Source organism: Podarcis pityusensis (genome assembly GCF_964106645.2).
Source record: "Podarcis pityusensis genome assembly, chromosome: 10".
NCBI lineage: Eukaryota > Metazoa > Chordata > Lepidosauria > Squamata > Lacertidae > Podarcis > Podarcis pityusensis.
Genome location: NC_138035.1, coordinates 29,033,940 through 29,052,745, shown reverse-complemented (window position 1 = coordinate 29,052,745; position 18,806 = coordinate 29,033,940). Strand labels below are relative to the sequence as shown.

General features: G+C 44.5%; 1 protein-coding gene across 1 annotated transcript; it reads right to left on the bottom strand.

Moving 5' to 3' along the window:
• Positions 1-2,905: 2,905 nt before the first annotated feature.
• NCF4 (neutrophil cytosolic factor 4) lies at positions 2,906-17,348 on the bottom strand. The gene is made up of 10 exons (XM_080971806.1): positions 17,153-17,348; positions 13,877-13,961; positions 12,322-12,475; positions 11,963-12,033; positions 10,101-10,228; positions 9,906-9,963; positions 9,083-9,181; positions 8,487-8,617; positions 6,953-7,018; positions 2,906-3,472 (listed from the first exon to the last, which is right to left on the bottom strand). The coding sequence occupies exons 1-10, from the start codon at positions 17,176-17,178 to the stop codon at positions 3,244-3,246; spliced, it is 1,047 nt and encodes a 348-aa protein (XP_080827932.1). The 5' UTR covers positions 17,179-17,348; the 3' UTR covers positions 2,906-3,243.
• Positions 17,349-18,806: the final 1,458 nt, after the last annotated feature.

Genomic DNA, 18,806 nt, shown 5'->3' with positions numbered 1-18,806 from the left:
GCGGTTGGCAGGTCAGGATGATGGTGGTGCTAACCCAACATGGCATCACCAGCATTACTAGGAGGAGCAAGAAGGTGGCAGCAAGGCCAGTGCGGTGCAAACATACTGGCAGGAGCCCTGGACTGGTTCTGCCAATGCATTTGCACTGTGCTGACCTTGCTGCTGCTTTGCCCTTTCCTCTCTTGGTGAGCCTCATCAATGTCAATGATGGGAGGTCAGGGAAGCAGCTGCATCCTGCCAACGGTTAGTGACCATAGGATAGGATACCACACTGTAGCAGCACAAATGTTTTTGAATAGCACATCCATTAATGGTGTGGCCCTTAAGGGCTGTAATTTCATGGCATTTTAAAGCTTAAATGAACTTGAAAAGCTCTTAACACAATGTGCTAAAACCTAGAGGTTTTTCTTGTTGACTGAATGATCAGTGGGGGTCTTTAGACGGTGCTGTGTTATGCTTCCCTTAGTACAATATGGGGCAAGCTTGCTTTACTGTGTTTTGTGGCTCTCCTGTTCATTCTGCTGAATTGGGCTCTGGATGTCTACCCCACTGGGGCATACCCAACCCCTGCCCTGACCGGGGCCAAGCAGGGCTGCACTGCTCCACTTGCCCGCTTGTGCAGGGAGAAGCCCAACTGGCCATCGCAGCCCTTGGTGGACAAATTAACCTGATGCCTGTGGAGTGGAGAACTGGGCTGGGCCGGGCTGGGTTCACCCTTTGCCCACCTCACTCACCATCCAGGAAGTGCCCCGAGTGAGGAGGGGGCTGGGGATGTGGTGGCTAAGCTGGGCTGGGCTCTGGTGCCCAGAGACCCCTGGCAGCAAGTTGTGAAGGATGGGGATCCCCACAGAAGTTGGTGCTTGGGGGGGGGCGCCTGGCTCACATCCCCTCAAAATTCTGCGACCGGGGCCACAACCCCCTGCCCCCCCCCCCACTATCCCCCTGCATGTGCGACTTCAAAGTGTGGCTTGATGACAACCAGCTGTCCTTTGCCCCTGCCAGCTTCCTCTTTCTAGCATCTTAAGTGAGTTTGGTTGTATTTAGCTGTAAAAGAATGCATTCTCTCTTATCTCTTGGGTTTTCAGCAAGCATTGCCTCTGTCCAAGCCAGAAAGGAATGCTAATTGGTTGCGGAATTAAATTTGCATGGATTATAAGTGCCAGTGCTTTTGCAATTAGGAGAGGGAGGCTTTCAGCACACTCGTGCTGGCAAGAGTGCTTGCCAAAGGTTATTCAAGCAGCAACACCAAAAAGAAAAGAAAAAATCCTCTTCTCTTCCATAACATTAAAAACTGCTGTAGAAAATATTTCTTTATACCTGTGCGCATGCGCTCTCTCTCTCTCTAGAGCGCTTAGCACACTTGAGGGCGCTGTGGAATTAATAAATAAAATCCTCCTGGGAAAAGTGCCCTCTATCCTCCATCCAGGAAATATTTAGCAGGCTTATGGGTAGTAGGACAGTGATCCAATGCAGTACCTAAAGGGAGCTATTTACAGACATCTTCCTTCCAGGTTGTACTTCTGTTGCAGAGAATCCACCACTCAAACTGCATTGTGGTAGTATCAGTGAAACACACTTCAAAAGAAAGGTGTTTGGGGTTTTTCAAAAATGTGGGTGGCTCCTAAACCGTGCCGAGGCAGTTTGCATGGTCTGTTATTAATTGCTCAATCCCACTTCCTCTGGACTAGAACTTCCCTTTTCCTTGAATGCATGCCGACTCTCTCAATCTGACCGCTTAGCACAGCTGCAAACACAACATGCTATTGTTTTGGATCCCCCCACCCCCACACTGCCATGAAGGACACTCATGTTTGTATCAGCTCCAAGTTCCCTTGAAACTGGTGAGTGTTGTTTCTGAATAAAAGTACTTTTGGATTTTGGTATGAAGAGGGGAAAAAACAGAAGAAATGAAATCTGTCTACCCATACCCACCTAGCTTTACACTGGTGGTATAAATTCAACTCTCCTGACGTATCAGGGACAGCCCCCATATTTTGAGGTCCCTTTCCCTGGAAAATCCCTTCCCCTTGTCTAGTTGAAATCTTGTTTGTCTTATTTGCTAGCATTGTCAGTCTTCAAGATTCAACCACCATTCTCTAAGCATGTTATCCCTGCACATCCCTGGTATCTCATCGTCCCCTTCCTATCATGCCTGCCCCATGGCTCAAAATTCTGCTGCCCCAGAGAGGCCAGAGTCCTGTCCAGGGGTTCAAGGATCAAGATAGTCAGAAGAACAGGGGATCTGTCCCGCAAGAAGTCACAGAGATTTCTCTGTTAGCTGAATACCACACAGTTCTCAAGGTGACATACAACACATTCTAAGGTCATAAACTATTTTTCTTTTAGAAATCACATACAATAGAATAGAATAAAAAGTGAACACACACTAATTCCCAGCAATTAACCCACTTTTCCCAAGTACATCAGTGTGATTTTTGAAGCAGCAAACTAACAAAAGCCACCCAGGAGTGTTGAAATGTAGTCAGTGGCCACCTATTCAATCCTACTGCTACCTCGCCCTTGTGTGCAGGTGGTACCATTCTGACAGCATAAGCATTGTCACTCACAGTCTAAGCATCAGAAGCAGAGGGAATGATGTTTCAAAAAAGAATTATGCTCTGGCATGCTCTATAGTTCAGTGAAACCAACAATGCTGTAAACAAGCGTTCTCTAAAAACCCATTTTTTATTAGTCTTTCTACGTAAACAGATGCCTTGGTAAACGTAAGCTTGTATATAGAGTAGATGGATACCTGAGTAAAGACATTTATTTACAGGGTAGCTGGAGAAATGAATTTTAAACTCATGTTTAAATGAGCTTAAGCAAACTGTTGTAGTTGCTAACCATAATATAATACTATCATGAGATTGTTAGAACCTAGAAGTGACTGACAGAACCCAGAGCATGCTTATAGTAACTTTTTTACTACAATACAATGTTATCATATAACTTACATTAACATAATAATAAAATAACAATAATCTTCTAAATCAAGAACATAGTAGCCAAAAAGCCCACAAGAAGAGAGGTGTGTGGGTACAGTCTAACTCAACACGAGGACCCGTATTTAGGAGAAACCCAAAATAACCCTCTGTGATAATGCAATGCATATTGTTAACCAAAGAAAATGTGTAGTAAAATATGGAGAAAGTCCTGCAGGACAGTTCCACATGGTTCCAGGTTGTTGTATTACACACACACACACACACACACACACCCATTGAGCAGCACTAACAACAAGGATCATGGTTCTGTTGCTGTTTGTGCTGCGATTCCAGCTCCCGCTGGGTCATAGACACTGTAATCATCTTGCTGAGTAACATGCAGTTTCCACGGGAAGATGTGCTTCTCAAAAGGCCAACTCCTGCCCTGCTTCACCATGAGTACAACATCCTCATCAGACAGCAGGCGGATCAGATCGCCCTCAGCATCACGGTAATTCAGGGCAATATCGTCACGTGCAAACGCTCGGCTGGAAAAAGAAAAAGACGTTAATCCTATGGCTGCTTCTGATGACCCACATCCTACTGCACAAAGGTGAAGCCACTGCTCTGGCCAGTTTTGCCTATGGCCCCACCAACCCTGACCCCTGACCTCTCAGAGGCTACCAATGAATGTAGTTTTCCACCCCTGAACCACACAATCTCAGAAGGCAAGTCAGGGGGCTGCTTGTTTGAACAGAGCAAGTCATCCTAGTCCACAAGGAAAGCATACATGGCATGGGGAAGTCTGTGTTTATCCTGATGTGTTCATTTTCCATTTTTCGTTTCTTTGGATGTCTCATTTTACTAAAGTTTAGTTACCCATATTTCCAGATCTGTTTGTGATTGTCTTTTCTAGAGTCCTCATGAAAATTCAAAAGAATTTTAGTGCAAATGTCTGCTGATGTACATGCTCTTCTATGCAATTGTTCCTAGTCTACAGCAAGCCCACAACTTACACTCACCTTTCTTACATAAACACAACAATACAGACATTGGAAAAACACCAGAAAAATCAAAATGCACAGTAGAAAAATGTCAGAAGCTGGCAATCCCATCAGCAACTGCACTAACCTTGGGAGAGTGTTTGGGTGTTGTCAGAGAGTCAGAGACTGATATAGGGCCCAGCGAGAGCACAGAGAACAAGCAGAGGTGGTCTCAGAGCAAGGGGATGTGATCTGGAAGCCGACCCCAGCTCTGAAGCTGGACTACGGCCAAGCTTACCGTCTTCAGCTGGCTACCGGTGAAACCCCACCCCTGTTGTGATTTCATTCCCTGAAGCAATGCCAGGCTCAGAAGAGGAAGAGGAAGACTAAGTAACACAGCCATCATTAGTCTGGACTATGGAAAAGGGGCTGATTTGTTGAAAAGGGTCAAAAACATCACCAAGCTGGAGTTCCCACGAGTGAAAGGGGAATATGAAGAAGAGCTGCGGAAGGGACATGGAAGGGACTTAAGGGCCTCGGATATAAGGTTACCAGGTTAATGCGCTAGATCGACGGGATAAAAAGGACTGACAAAACCCGGGACCAGGAGGAAGGGACGCTGGATGAAGATTGGATTGTTTCTATTTCTTTTTTTTTTTATTACTAGGATTGTTTTATAAAACTGATGACTGTTAGAAAAATGTTGGAACGAAATTACTTGGCTCTAGCAAAAATGTTTTAAAGAATTAGGCAAGAATATTATGGTTATGAGAAGTGGGTAAAATAAGATTTAAGTTTTAAAATAGATTAAGGTAATGTAATGACAGAATATTATGAAATATGGAAAGGATTTGCTGCGATAATTAATAACTGGGATACAAAAAAAGGGAGGAGGAGGAGGTCAAAGAAAGAAGGTAATGAAAGTTGAAGATTTGAGAATGTTGGTTTTATTTTTATATGTTTGTGGTGTATTTTTGTTTTTTGAATTTGTATTGCTGGATGTGGTTTGTTTTCTTTTTCTCTTTTTTGTTTCTTTCTTTTTTCTTTTTCTGCTCTGTCTTTTTCTGTAATTTTAAAAATTTTCAATAAATATCATTTAAAAAATAATAATAATAAGGGGCCTTCCTGGCTATACGCATTTTTGGTGTTTGTGTGCAGTTCCTGGGAACTGAACCCTTGCATAAATTGTGAGCTTAGCAAACATGTTTTTGCAAAGCAAATGTTCCAAAATGAAATTCTGATCATTCGCCACATGGGGCAGCCATACACAAAAGCAAACGTTCCTGGGTGTAGTCCTGGCAGCTCCTTCTGAGGAGACCAAGCTGGGGGCAGGAGAGAGAGAGAGGGAGAGGGAGGGAGAGAGAGAGATGTGAAGGCTTTGTAGTGTGACCTGAGGGTGGCAGGGTATAAAAACAATGCCCTGTGGGTGTGGCTGATTTTAGGAATGGAAGAAGAGCCTGCTGAATCCGGCCAATGGCCCCTATAGTCCAGCATCCTGTTTTCACAGTGGCCAGCCGAAAGCCTGTGAGAAGCCTGCCAGCAAGACATGAGCACTACAACCCTCTGCCCACATACAATTCCAAGAAGCTGGAAATCAGGGACATACTGCCTCTGACAGTGGAGGTAGAACATAGCCATTATGGTTAGCAGTCATTGAAAGCACTGCCTCCATGAATCTGTCTAAATCTTTTAAAGCCGTTCCCACCCCAACCCCCCCCCCACACAAATGCAGACAAGTAGGCCAAACCAAGTTAGTTTCCATACATGTGAAAGTTTCCTGTGGTCCTCCACACAAATTTCAACTTCATTAAAAATGGTGACATGATTGATTCAGCTCTCAGGCTCCATCTGCATCAGCAAACTTCAGCTGCAAGCAATATTTGTCCCTGGATCATTGGTCCTGGCTGTCCTTGGACAATATACATTTTTGAAGTTGCATGTGCTGTGCAACTGATTTGTGGCACATACATATTTCATCCTCTCCTGATTGGTTGTAGCTCTCTCTCTCTCTCTCTCTCTCTCTCTCTATCTATCTCTCTCTCTAAATAGTTACATTTTATTCTTCCTTCTATTTTCATAACACTGTCATCCGTGCACTGGTAACATCCAGGCTGGATTACTGCAATGTGCTCTATGTGGTGCTACCCTTGAGACTGGTCACTGGGGAAGGATATCACCACCGTGTTTATACCATGAGTCACCAATTAGCTACTGGGCTAATTTCAAGGTGCTGGTTTGGGTGTATAAAGCTTTATATAGGTTGGGACCAGGATACCTGAAATAGCCTATCAATCTTTATATACCCTACAGTATTGAAAACTGCACTCCCTCAGTAAGGGCCTCCTGCAGACAGCATCTTATAGGGATGTCCGTTCTGCACAAAATAGGGACCAGGCCTTTAGTGTTGTGGCACCTATGCCCTTTAGATTAAAAGTTAAGATTTCCTTTGTGAAAGTAGTTGAGTAGGTGCACAGGACCAAAATCAGATTAACTCACAAGCACATGTGCAAAGCCATATCAAGCATCCCAATAAGAGCAAAGCAGGAAGGACAAGACAATGAGCAGGAAGAAAGATCCTATGCTAAAGTTAGCACTAATGGACACACTTACCAATTTATCTGTTTAATGAGCTGCTAAATTTGGCACTAAATAAAGGAAGCGGAGTGCAAATCAGGACAGTACGTAGTATTAGGTAAGGGGACTATACGCACTAATAGCAGTGTGAGCATACCCTACACTAGAGACTTGCACTGGAATGGCAAACTAAAGACACAAATTTCCCCATTCAAAGTTTCAAAGAGAAGAGCAGCACAAACAGCTTCAAGGAACAGAAGGCTCCCTCCACTTGTTAAGAGCAAAATAAATGAAGGGATTCTTTCAGTTATTTTGGTTTAAGGGACCATTGAAACAATTCAACTCCTAATACAGCAAATCTTTTCCAGATACAATTGCAGAGGTCATTTGGAATTTCAGCAAAGTGCACAGAAGAGCAAATGATTTCAGTGTATTTTGCCTGAGAGAGCTCTTTCTTCCTGTGCTTTTTACCTTATTAATTCCATGAGGTCTTGGAATAGTGGGGTGCTGCTCAGGTCCTCCTCCACCGATATGTCCCTAAAAGAGAGAGGCACGAGGTCAGCTTGCAGCGGAAGTGCGAAAGAGGAAATCCAACAGGAAGACCTTGCTTGCACTTCACTTTTTGAACTCAGTCTGTGGCCCCTTTCCAAACTGTAGCTGTTTTGAAGAGGGGATTTGATCACAGACCAGAAAAATCAAGTTGTGCATTAAAGTGGATTTGGTGCTCTAGCAAGACAAATCCAATTCCAAAAAGAAATCACGCCTTTCTGCAGTAGGGAAAGTAATGGGGAAATGCACAAGAAAGTGTGGGATAACAATTGCTTAATACAACGTCTTATAACCCAGACCCTCCAAGTGTCCCTATTTTCCAGGGACGTCCCTGATTTAGAAAAGCCGTCCCAGTTTCTGATTTGATCCCGGAATGTCCCACTTTTCCTTAGGATGTCCTTATTTTCATTGGAGAAATGTTGGAGGGTATGATAACCTCTCCGCAACCCAAACAGAAAGCATGCTCAACAAATAGCAGACTTTGTAAAATCTTGTGGCAAACTTTGTGCAAACAAATTGGGAGAAATGCTCAACAAACAGGTCATCTGGAAACAACCTGACATTGTATCAGCACTTAAATGGGAAATACACAAACACCCCATGTTCCAGTAAGAAAGGCATGTGTGTGTTTAAATGGCCGGCTTTTGTGGAAACTCTGCATATAGGACTTCAGGGGTTCTTGAATATGCAAGTTCTCTCTCCAACTCAGCATAAAGATTAGCATTTTGCAACAACAACAACAACAACAACAACAACAACATTCAGAGCAATGAATCAGGTGCATTATCTAGTATCTCTAACAACTACCTTGCAAGCTATGTCAGAACTATTAATTCCCACATTGTTAGGTGGGAGGATTCAAGAGGCAGCAGTTTCCTAAAACCATCTGCTGAATTTACAGCAGAGGCAAGAGTCTCCTCTTCAACTAGGCCTTGGGCTGATTAACATCTGATACCCTTTTTAAATATGTTTGTGGGAAGCAATGGGGAGGATTATTGGTTTGTGGGGGTGTTGTTCTTGTTTTTATTATGTATTTTGTGTTTTTAGCTTGTATTTTCATGTTGTGAACTGCCCTGAGATGAAGGGGGGTATACAAATTTAATAAAAATAAAGGGTCAATCCAGGTTGCTGCAATAGCTCCCCAGAAGCAGCAATTCCAAGCCTTTCTATCCAGCCCTCGGCACTCTCCCCAAACCACACATCTTCCCCAGCCACATCCCCTGTCCCCAGACATTGCCCCTCCTTGAATAGTTCACCTGGCTGAAATGTGTCACTGACCTCTGATAATGCTGTTTGTTTGCCTGGATGGAGGATAGGAAGAGGTGCATGTGGAAACTATCCTAGTGAATTTACCTTCTTTGCTCCACCCATTTTTGCCTCTGGCCCCACCCACTATTGGTTACCCAGAACAGAAGGTGGCCCCGCGTCTGAAGAAGTTTCCCCACCCCTGCATTACCTGATGCTGCTGACATTGTCATCATGATAATAGCAGCGCAGCCAGTTGATGGTGTCCTCTTCCTGTGGGAGTTCTTTGATGATATCCACAAAAGCACATGGGAAAATTCCAGTGGCATCTCGGACAGTTCCCTGGGACAAGATGGTGGGGACAAGCAGTGTCTTTAAAAGGGTGGCACGCCTCTATGGTTGCGCGAGAGCACCATGGCAAAAATTTGTTGACTATGGATGTGGCACAGGATCTCCTATGATGAGCGCAGTGAAAAGGAGATCTTTGTAAGAGGGAATGAGGGGGCTGGGAAATGAGCTGCAGAAGACGAGGGCAGTAAGTAAAAGTGCCATTAATGACAAAAATCTGGCCAAAAAGCAGCAAACTATGCACAACAACACAGCTGTCTAGATTGTCCATTTAAAACATACACACACTTCTGACCTGGAGTGGAATCACAAATCCATCCTCAAAAATTGGTGATGTCTTTATCTATCCAGCAATGCCAATAAAGCTAATCCAGCCCCTGATTAAAAGCACACTCCAAGCTGGGTAGACATTAGAAATCAAGCCAGTAATATATGATCAGATAAGGCCTTGATATTTACCTCAAACCAGTCCTTGTTGACCCTGCTGAGCAAATAAATCAAGTCTCCCTTCTTGAAGCTCAGTTCCAGTTTAGTGGACCCAGTAAAATCGAACAGTGCCTATCAAAAGAAACAAATAAATAAAGTAACAGAACTGGAGGGATGGATTGAGTCTAGGCTCACAGAAGAAAAAGATCACATCCCCATAGTTCCAGTCATTGAAGGCGATGTCCAATAAATGAGATTGCAGAGTTTATTATTCTACTGCACACACACACCCTGACTTCAACTATATTTCCCCTATCTATTAAGCTTGGTTTCCCACAACGTGAAAACCCAGCACTCTGGGTTGTTGCTCCCAAACAAGCTAGGATCAAGCCAGGATTGTAAACTAGAGTTTAAGGTTAGTTTATGAATCCCAAACTAGGGTGACCCATGGTATCTAAAGAATATGCTCTCCTAAGCCAAAATACTTATTTGCACAAGCTGGGTAACTCAGGCTATGTTACTTTAACGAACTTTTTGGTATTAGAAACATAGGGCTTATCCACACTCCCGTATGCCCCACCACTTTTCCCCAAGAAAACCTGTTATTTAATATTGAATAAGAAGAAATGGCAATCGCTGTTTGTCCCAATTTAGTGCTGAAGAGTGGGTTTTCTGGGGGAAAGCAGCAGGGCAAAGGCAAAACTGCTTGAACCCAGACCTAGAAAACATGGAAAACTGCTCAGACACATGCTTTCCAGGCATAGGACAAGGGAAGTGTTGATGAGCCCCTACATTCCATATCTTCAAAGAAATTCAGTCTTATGCACCTCTGCGACTTGCTGTATAAGGTACCCACCTCTGCCCGCGGGGCTGCCAGTCGGTCAAAGCCAGGTTCCTGGGGTGAAACGCTCTTGCTGTCACCAAGAAGAGGGAGAGCAATGTGTCATTTGGATGCATGGCCATGAAGCTACAAGATTAAATTCCAGGCAGGTAAAAAAAGGGGGGGAATGTCTTATTTATTTGGCAGAAAGACTGGGGAGGAGATACTCACACGCGACGGGTACGTGGGCGAAGCCTTCGCAGCCCCTGAGGTACCTGCTGACTGTCAAACTCCGACTGGTAGAAAAACAATCGTACATCTTCATCTAGCAGCAACCAGGCTGGGAAGCTAAGCAATTTCTGGGTCAAAGGAAAACGAGAGGGGGGTATATGAATATGGGACATTACCCCTGGTAAGAGTCTGCTCCAGAGCAACAGGAGATCTCTCTGGGGCTGTTTACCCCCACCCCACCCATCTATAATGAATATAACGCAGGTGGCGCTGTGGTCTAAACCACTGAGCCTCTTGGGCTTGCTGATCAGAAGGTTGGCGGTTTGAATCCCCATGACGGGTGAGCTCCCATTGCTCTGTCCCAGCTTCTGCCAAACAACAGGTCGAAAGCACCCCAGTGCAAGTAGATAAATAGGTACCAATGCTGCAGGAAGGTAAACAGCACTTCTGTGCGCTCTGGTTTCCGTCATGGTGTTCCGTTGTGCCAGAAGCAGCTTAGTCCTGCTGGCCATATGACCCAGAAAGTTGTCTGTGGACAAGCGCCGGCTCCCTCGGCCTGAAAGTGAGACGAGCGCCGCAACCCCATAGTCGCCTTTGACTGGATTTAACCATCCAGGGATCCTTTACCTTTTTTACCTTTTACCTTACAATGAATATGTGGGAGTGAAGTAGGATTTTGTGTATTGGCACCACTTCTTAAACACTGATATATGTACAACATTAAGGAGAAAGATTCTGTGTGACTATAAAGCTGTACCTCTGGGGTGGGAACTGCAAATGCAGCCCCCTCACATAATCCCTGAACGAGTGAGGGGGGTGCTAGGAATATCCACTACTGTGCAGAATCCTCTCAACTATTAGGTCAGAGTTGGGCAACAACAGGCTTCAAGTTGCACTTTGGGCCTAAGCGTCTGATTGGGAGTACTATAACCCATTCATTGCGAGTTATTTCCCCTTGATTTCCCCTTGATGAGAAGGTACGTTCTTGCAGGTTTCCTTAGCCTTCTCCTGATATGTTGTAGTTAAGCCAAAGTTGTCAGGTTAGCACATAACGGCTGACCTGAAATTATGTGATCTGATGATGCAAGAGAAAAATTAGCTGTACCCCATATTTGCTCACATTATATTTTAGAAAACTGTTGGCTTCATCTACATTTTTTAAAATGTTATTATATCTATTATTATTATTATTATTATTATTTTAAAAATGCAATAAAACTATATATGTATGTATATAGTTTTATTGTATTTTTAATATTTTGTTGGGTATAAATTATTATTATTATTATTATTATTATTATTATTATTATTATATCTAGACATAAGTAAGTTATATCATCATCATTATGTGGTATATAAATCTCGTTAAATAGAAAATGAAAATTCTTCTACGTGTTCATAGTGGCCCCATTGTATGTGTGGAGGAGTGATTTTAAAATCTATGAATTTGGCATGGGTTCATTCCTACAAAATGGATTGCATTCGTTAGTGTCCTTTACTGAAGCCAAATGCAGCAAGGAAAATAATAACATTCAAGCTGGCTTAGTGGTCATTCCCTTCCCTTAGCAACCTCTGGTAATTATAGTTCTAGAAGGGTGGGCAGTGATCGCCAAGGAACTATTCTGAGCTCCTTCACCAAACTACAGTTCCCAGAATTCTTTGGAGGAAGCCGTGACGGCAAAGTTCATATGAAACAAATGCAATTCTTTGCCTTGGTGCTTCCCCGGTTTTTTGAGCCATATTTGAATGCCGTTGGAGTGGAATAGTGCTCATTCATATCCTGCATAGGTTTTGCATTCAGTTTATGATCCAGTATAATGACAACCTCATGCACCAGTGTGGACAGTTCTTTCCAGAGTTACCTTCATGTACGCATTGAGTACTGGGATTCGGCTGTCAGCAATCTCCCTCTTTGCGCCAACATAAACTTTTCCTGGAAAACACCAAATTAAGTGATTCAGAAAAGAGTGAAATCCAAAGAATAATTACATTCTGATCCAAACATTAGCCTGGTAGGTATAGATCAGGGCAGTTTGTATCTGAATTCATAAATAATGAATTCCTCAAACATCTCCAGACACAAGTGCTGGAAAATCCAAAGGAGGAACACATGGGAAGCATCTGAATTTACTGTTATCCAGTTACTCAGCCACTCTGAATGATTCTTTAAAAGATTTATCTAAGAATGAAAGACAGGTATAGGAAAGTTTTTATGTCTTACCAGGCAGGACAGGGAGTAGACAGCAAAAGCGACTGTTTCTGCTTTCTGAACCATATCTTTCTTCTAGCTTGGCATGCAAGTTATAGAACTGGCTGTAACGGCGGAATATCATATACCTGCCTCCACCTCTTGTTTTCACCTCGATCACAAAGACCTGGAAGAGAAGAAGACACCAGTTAAAGGACATTGGGCAGCGTGACTTGGAAAGGCCTGGAAAACTAGTGTCAAAATAGACCAGGGATGGAGAACCTGTGACCCTCGATGTTGTTGGACTACAATTCCTATCATCTCCCATCACTGGCTATGTGAGCTGCAGCTGATGGGAGTTGGAGTCCAACAACATCTGGAGCGCTGCAGATTCCACATCCCTGGAAAAGAACTATGGGGTGTGAATTAATTGGACCTGTAGCCTGACTTAGCTTAAGCTTCTTATACCCTTAAAACAAGCAGGGGAAAGACAGGAACATACAAATATGCAAACCATCTTTCTGTGCTTGACTTTCTCAGTGGCGCTGGAGTATAAGTGGGTTTTGCACTGAATACTGAGAACATGATACAACCATTTAGGCTTCAATTCTCAGAGAACTGTAGTTTATTGTTATGTACAAACCCAGAACCAGGATTAATGTTAACTGTGATTTAGGCCCAGGTTGAAGTGGCCTTGTTTCCTCATACCATAGCTAACACAAATCAGAGTTTGTCTGCTCTGCACATAATCTCAAACCATGGTTAGCTGAAAACAGAAATGAACACTTCTTATTTCCTCTGCTTGGCTGCTCCAGAGGAGGTGGGAGGGAAGAGCTTCTGCTCCCAAGTTCATTCACATAACACTAAACTATGGTTTAGCATTATGTCCTAATGCATATTTAGGCAGAATCTTATGCACAATTCCCTGTGATTAAGTCCCACTGAGTATCTCAGGGGCTTTTGTTGTTGTTGTTTAGTCATTTAGTCGTGTCCAACTCTTCGTGACCCCATGGACCAGAGCCCGCCAGGCACTCCTGTCTTCAACTGCCTCCTGCAGTTTGGTCAAACTCATGTTTGTAGCTTCGAGAACACTGTCCCACCATCTCGTCCTCTGTCATCCCCTTCTCCTTGTGCCCTCAGTCTTTCCCAACATCAGGGTCTTTTCCAGGGAGTCTTCTCTTCTCATGAGGTGGCCAAAGTACTTCTGAGTAAACATCTATGGCAGAGCGAAGAACCTGTGGCCCTCCAGATATTGTTAGACTACAACTCCTCATCAGTCCCCAGCCAGCATGGCCAATGATGGGAGTTGTAGCACAACAACATCTGGAAGGAGGCAGGTTCCCCAATCAGAATGTACAGGATTACATTATCAGGGAATTTTGCTTATGTTTGAAAGAGTCTAACAGATAAGGCTGTGTAATAACCATCAGTCATCACAGTACTGTATTGTGAAATTTAGTGCTGTGAAGCAAGTAATTTCCCTTGTGAAATGATGCATTCTGTTTGCCCAAAAAGGAAACATTTCCTGCAGTTCCAGTTTCCCCATCAATCCCCAGATCAAAACTCATAAGAAAAGTCCTTCTCTTACGTAGTAACTAGAGAAGCCTCTCTTCTCCTCAATGTCTGCGATGTTAGCAGAAACAGGCACATCATCGGGAAGCTGGTCAAAATCACTGGAAAACAAGTGAAAAGATTACCGTATCGGCCTGAATATAAGCCGCACCCGCAAATAAGCTGCACCTTTAAAATTTGGCAGCTTGGAGGAGGCTTGGGAGCCGCAGACAGGATGGGTGCCGTTGCCCCGGGCTCCCAGGCTGCTTCTTGGGGGGGGGGGCATGCCACTTTGCTGGCAGCATAAGGTCATGATATAAGTCGCACTTTAACTTTTCACGATCAGAATTGGGGGGGGGGGGGGGAGTGTGGCTTATATTCGGGCCAATATGGTATTAGTGAAGATGATGACAGCTGTTACTATGGTGGCAGTCATGATGCAAGAGACATCTACCCCACCCACCTATGAATTAAAAATCAGGGTGTATTACAAATACAAATAATGCAGTGGACGCTCAGGTTGCGAATGTGATCCATGCGGGATGCACGTTTGCAACCCGCAGCATTCGCAACTCGCAGCAGTGCGTCTGCTCATGCACAGGTTGCAATTTGGTGCTTCTGCGCATGCACAAAGCACAATTTAGTGCTTCTGCACTTGCGTGACCGCCAAAACCAAGAAGTAATCTGTTCTGGTACTTCCGGGGTTCGGTGCTCCGTAACCCAAAAAAACGTAACCTGAAGTGTCTGTAACCCGAGGTATGACTGTACAAAGAATGAAAAAGCACAAACAATATTCACATTGGTACCCAAAGCCCTAAATAACTTAGTCCCCCAAAATCTAAGAACATAAGGATCCAAGAAGAGCCTGCTGGATCAGGTCAATGACCCATCTAGCATCCTGTTCGCTTAGCGGCCACCTGTGGGAAACTCAGGAGCAGACCCAAGCATAAGAGCCCTCTCCCCTCCTGCAGTTTCTGGCAACTGGTATTCAGAAGCATTGCTGCCTCCAGCCATAGAAGCAGAGCAGAGCCATCATGGCTAGCTGCCATTGATAGCCTTAAACTCCATGAAAATCCTCTTTTAAAGCCATCCAAGTTGGTGTCTAGCTGAAAGGCCACCTCCATCCCTACAGGCCACATTGGGTGTCGGGGCAGGCAAAAAAGGATCGTTTGGTAGTTCCACCACTCTCGGAAATGTGGGGGGTAGTGACCTGGAAGAGGGCTTTCTCAGTGGCACTCCTAAATTGTGGAACTCCCTCGCCACAGAGGTGCACCTAGCACCTCTGTTGTAGAACATTCACCATAAACTGAATAGCTTTCCCCTTTGGCAGGTAAAGCATTGTGTTTTTGCAGGACCCATCTCTCTTGTTGAATCTAGACTGCTCTGTTTTGGTTGAAATGGTTTCACTTGTTCTTATAATTGTAACTGTTATAAACAATTAAAACTGCATACTACAGTATATTGCTGTAACCTGCCCTTGAAGGATGGGTAAGAAATCAGATGAATGAATGAATGAAAGAAACAAGCAAGATATTTTGCTACCTGACGCAAAGGACAAGATGGCAACCTGTTCCATTCCACCTAAAATAGCCAACTGAACAGCGGTGATGGAAAAAGTAAAAAGGTAAAAGTAGAGGACATGGATGACACTGTGGTCTCTTGGGCTTGCCTATCAGAAGGTTGGTGGTTCGAATCCCCACGGTGATGGGTCAGTGCTCCCTACTGCACCTGAGGACAGTAGGTTACTTTAGGGCAGAGCTTTCCAAACTGTGTGTGGCGACACATTAGTGTGTCAGCTGCAGTGTGTAGGTGTGTTGCGCGAATGCTCCCCGTGCTCCTCACGGGGCTGGAAAGGGGTTAGCTTAACCTCCAGTTTGGCCCAAGCATATCTTTACCTTAACCTTATATGACATTAGGTGAAGGGCAGGTGACAATGGTTTGGCCAAAGCAGCCTCGTGGACCAAATGAGGATGACCAAATGACTGGCCTGGTTAGGCCTGCAGGCTGAAGATTCCCTACCAGTGAGTTGAAGAATTGAAACAGTTTATAATTTAAAACTAGAGGGGCCAGCTGCAAAAGGGGACAGGGCTCTCACTCCTCAAATAGTTGTGTAGAAGAAGGAATTTTACCAGGTATTCCTTGCAAAAGGAGTCCTGCCCTCTTTTGCATCTAAGACCAGGGCCACCTTAGTATTTGCTCAGGTCTTGTAGGACTCTCTCCCGCAAAAGGCAGAGGGCCTTCTCGGTAGTGGCGCCCTCCCTGTGGAACGCCCTACCACCAGATGTCAAAGAGAACAACAACTACCAGACTTTTAGAAGACATCTGAAGGCAGCCCTGCTTAGGGAAGCTTTTAATGTTTGATGTATTACAGTATTTTAATATTTTTTTTGAAGCCTCCCAGAGTGGCTGGGGAAGCCCAGCCAGATGGGCGGGGTATAAATAAATTATTATTATTATTATTATTATTATTATTATTATTATTAAAAGAAGCTCACCAGTGTTTGACATTGTTATGTTTTCTAGAGGCAGATCCAAATATTGGATCAAGTAGACAAACTTTCCAGAGAGCTGTTCAAATGAGAGTGGCCAAACGAGAAGAGGACTGTAGGCTCCTGCATTTCCAACAGTCTTGTACCTGGGTAGGCAAACTAAGGCCTGGGTGCCAGATCCGGCTCAATCGCCTTCTAAATCCGGCCCGCGGACGGTCTGGGAATCAGCGTGTTTTTACATGAATAGAATGTGTGCTTTTACTTAAAATGCATCTCTGGGTTATTTGTGGGGCATAAGAATTCGTTCATTCTCCCCCCCCCAAAAAAAAAATATATAGTCTGGCCCCCCACAAGGTCTGAGGGACAGTGGACCGGCCCTCTGCTAAAAAAGTTTGCTGACCCCTGGTCTTATAGAAGAGGATTGCTTGACAATCTTTTCTTCCAGTGGAGGCTGCCTCACTGAAGCTAATGGGGCAGTGCCCCACCAACCTCAGTCTGTCCTCAGTCACCCTCCATCTGCCTGCCTTCTTACTTACATCCAGTCCACTGGGTGGTCCTGGCAGCTTCCCCCTCTTTGCAGAACTCAGCAGGGAGGAGGATAGAAGCAAAACCAGGATTAATGGCCTCTGCCTGTCATTGGCTCTGGCTCCCCCTATTGCTGGGCTGCCTGCCTTCTGTGCTACCAGTTCCAATGGGTGCCCACCATCACTGCCCTCTTCTACACAACTATTAAAGGTGTGAGAGCCCCCTGTCCCCCTTTGCTCCTGACATTTTCTTTCAAGCAAAAGCTAGAGTATCCAGGAGAAAGTGTCTGAGGGACTCACCTCTCACCTCGCAGCTGTTGAGACATTCCTACAGTTCCTTGTCAGCACGAGAGCCAAAGGGATTAATGGTCCTTCAGCTTCTCCACACCTCAGACAGCTCAGGCAAGGCAAACTCAGCACCCTGCCTTGGCCTAAAATGTGCGCTGCAAACTCTCTACGAGGCTTCAGAGACCTCTGAATACTTCTCTGTTTTCAGAAGTGTCTGACTTTTATCGGCCTTCCCCTCCCTCATCCAATTTGAGGAAGTGCAACTGAAAGAACGGGGCTTTTGAAACAGAGAGAAGAGTTGTGCATACGCCTGTGTCAAAAATGCTTGACCCTATTTTAAAACACACACATGCACAAGTAAGGCCAAACTGCAATAGAAGCCAGTTTCCCACCCAAGTAAATATTGACACCTGAACAAAGCTGTGAGATTTGGGCTCTGGAGCATTCAAAAGGCAGCAACCCACCCAACCCCCTTTCTGAAGAACTCACTTGCACAAATGTAAAATGACTCAGTCAGGATGTGCCAGGCAGAGAATACACTCAGGGTGAAATGAGGACAGATTATGGTAAACACATTTTTGCATTTAAGAGGGGTTAAATTGGCAGGAAAGGGTTAATTCCTCCCCTCCACGCCTATTCTGATCCTATTGATTATCAGCCCCCTCCTCCTGTCCCTCTGATGCTGTTTTGGTTTTTGAAACCTTCATGTTAAATGCAAAGATGTTTAAGGTGAAAATGAGAGCATATTTGCTAGGCAGAAACTCTGCTTAGATAAATGATGACTTTTGAGTTTCTCCAGGGTGCAGCACACTTTCTACAGGCCACCTGCCCATCTGCAGGCCCTTCTTGCATGTAAAGTGGCCTTAAAGTGTGGTGCTGCCACCTAGAGTGGTGGGAGGGAAACCTTGGAGCTCATATCTGCAAAGAGGGAACACTTATATTTTCAGAGAAGGGACAGAGAAGAAGAAGAAGAAGAAGAGTTTGGATTTGATATCCCACCTTTCACTCCCTTTAAGGACTCTCAAAGCGGCTAACATTCTCCTTTCCCTTCCTCCCCCACAACAAACACTCTGTGAGGTGAGTGGGGCTGAGAGACTTCAAAGAAGTGTGACTGGCCCAAGGTCACCCAGCAGCTGCATGTGGAGGAGCGGAGACGCGAACCCGGTTCCCCAGATTACAAGACTACCGCTCTTAACCACTACACCACACTGGCTCTCTCCACTGAGGGCCAGATTCCTTTCAATGAGCCTTCCAGAGCTCACATGCCAAGGGGACAAAGCTGCAAATGTAAATTTTTCTTGTCAGTCACACCAACAGCGATGCAACCGCCATTTTGGGCCCACCAAGCTTGAATACGGGGGGAAAGGTGTCCCATTTGAAGTCCAAACAGGACAGGGGACACTTTTGTGCAAAAACAGGGCAAACCTGTTTTTCTAGGGATGGGTGGCAACCCTAATGACGATACAAGGCAAAGGGGTGAGGAGAAATCAGTATTAACAATAAATCCAAGTGGGACAAAACACAATCATAGAATAAAATTCACCATTCCTAAAGAGTAGAAAGAAAGTTAACAGATAATAATAATAAAAAACATTCCAGGTGCTGGTTTTGTTGCACTGCAGGGAACCACAGCAGTCTGCCTTCCCAGAGTTTCCAGAGAAGAAGG

Excerpts from the sequence above, each read along its gene's own strand:
- NCF4 (XM_080971806.1), bottom strand. The coding sequence starts at position 17,178 with ATGTCTCAACAGCTGCGAGGTGAGAG. Across the intron at positions 12,476-13,876 it reads GAGGCTTCTCTAGTTACTAC|GTCTTTGTGATCGAGGTGAA; the intron begins GTAAGAGAAGGA and ends CTTCTCTTCCAG. Across the intron at positions 9,964-10,100 it reads CGCCCACGTACCCGTCGCGT|CAAGAGCGTTTCACCCCAGG; the intron begins GTGAGTATCTCC and ends TCTTGGTGACAG.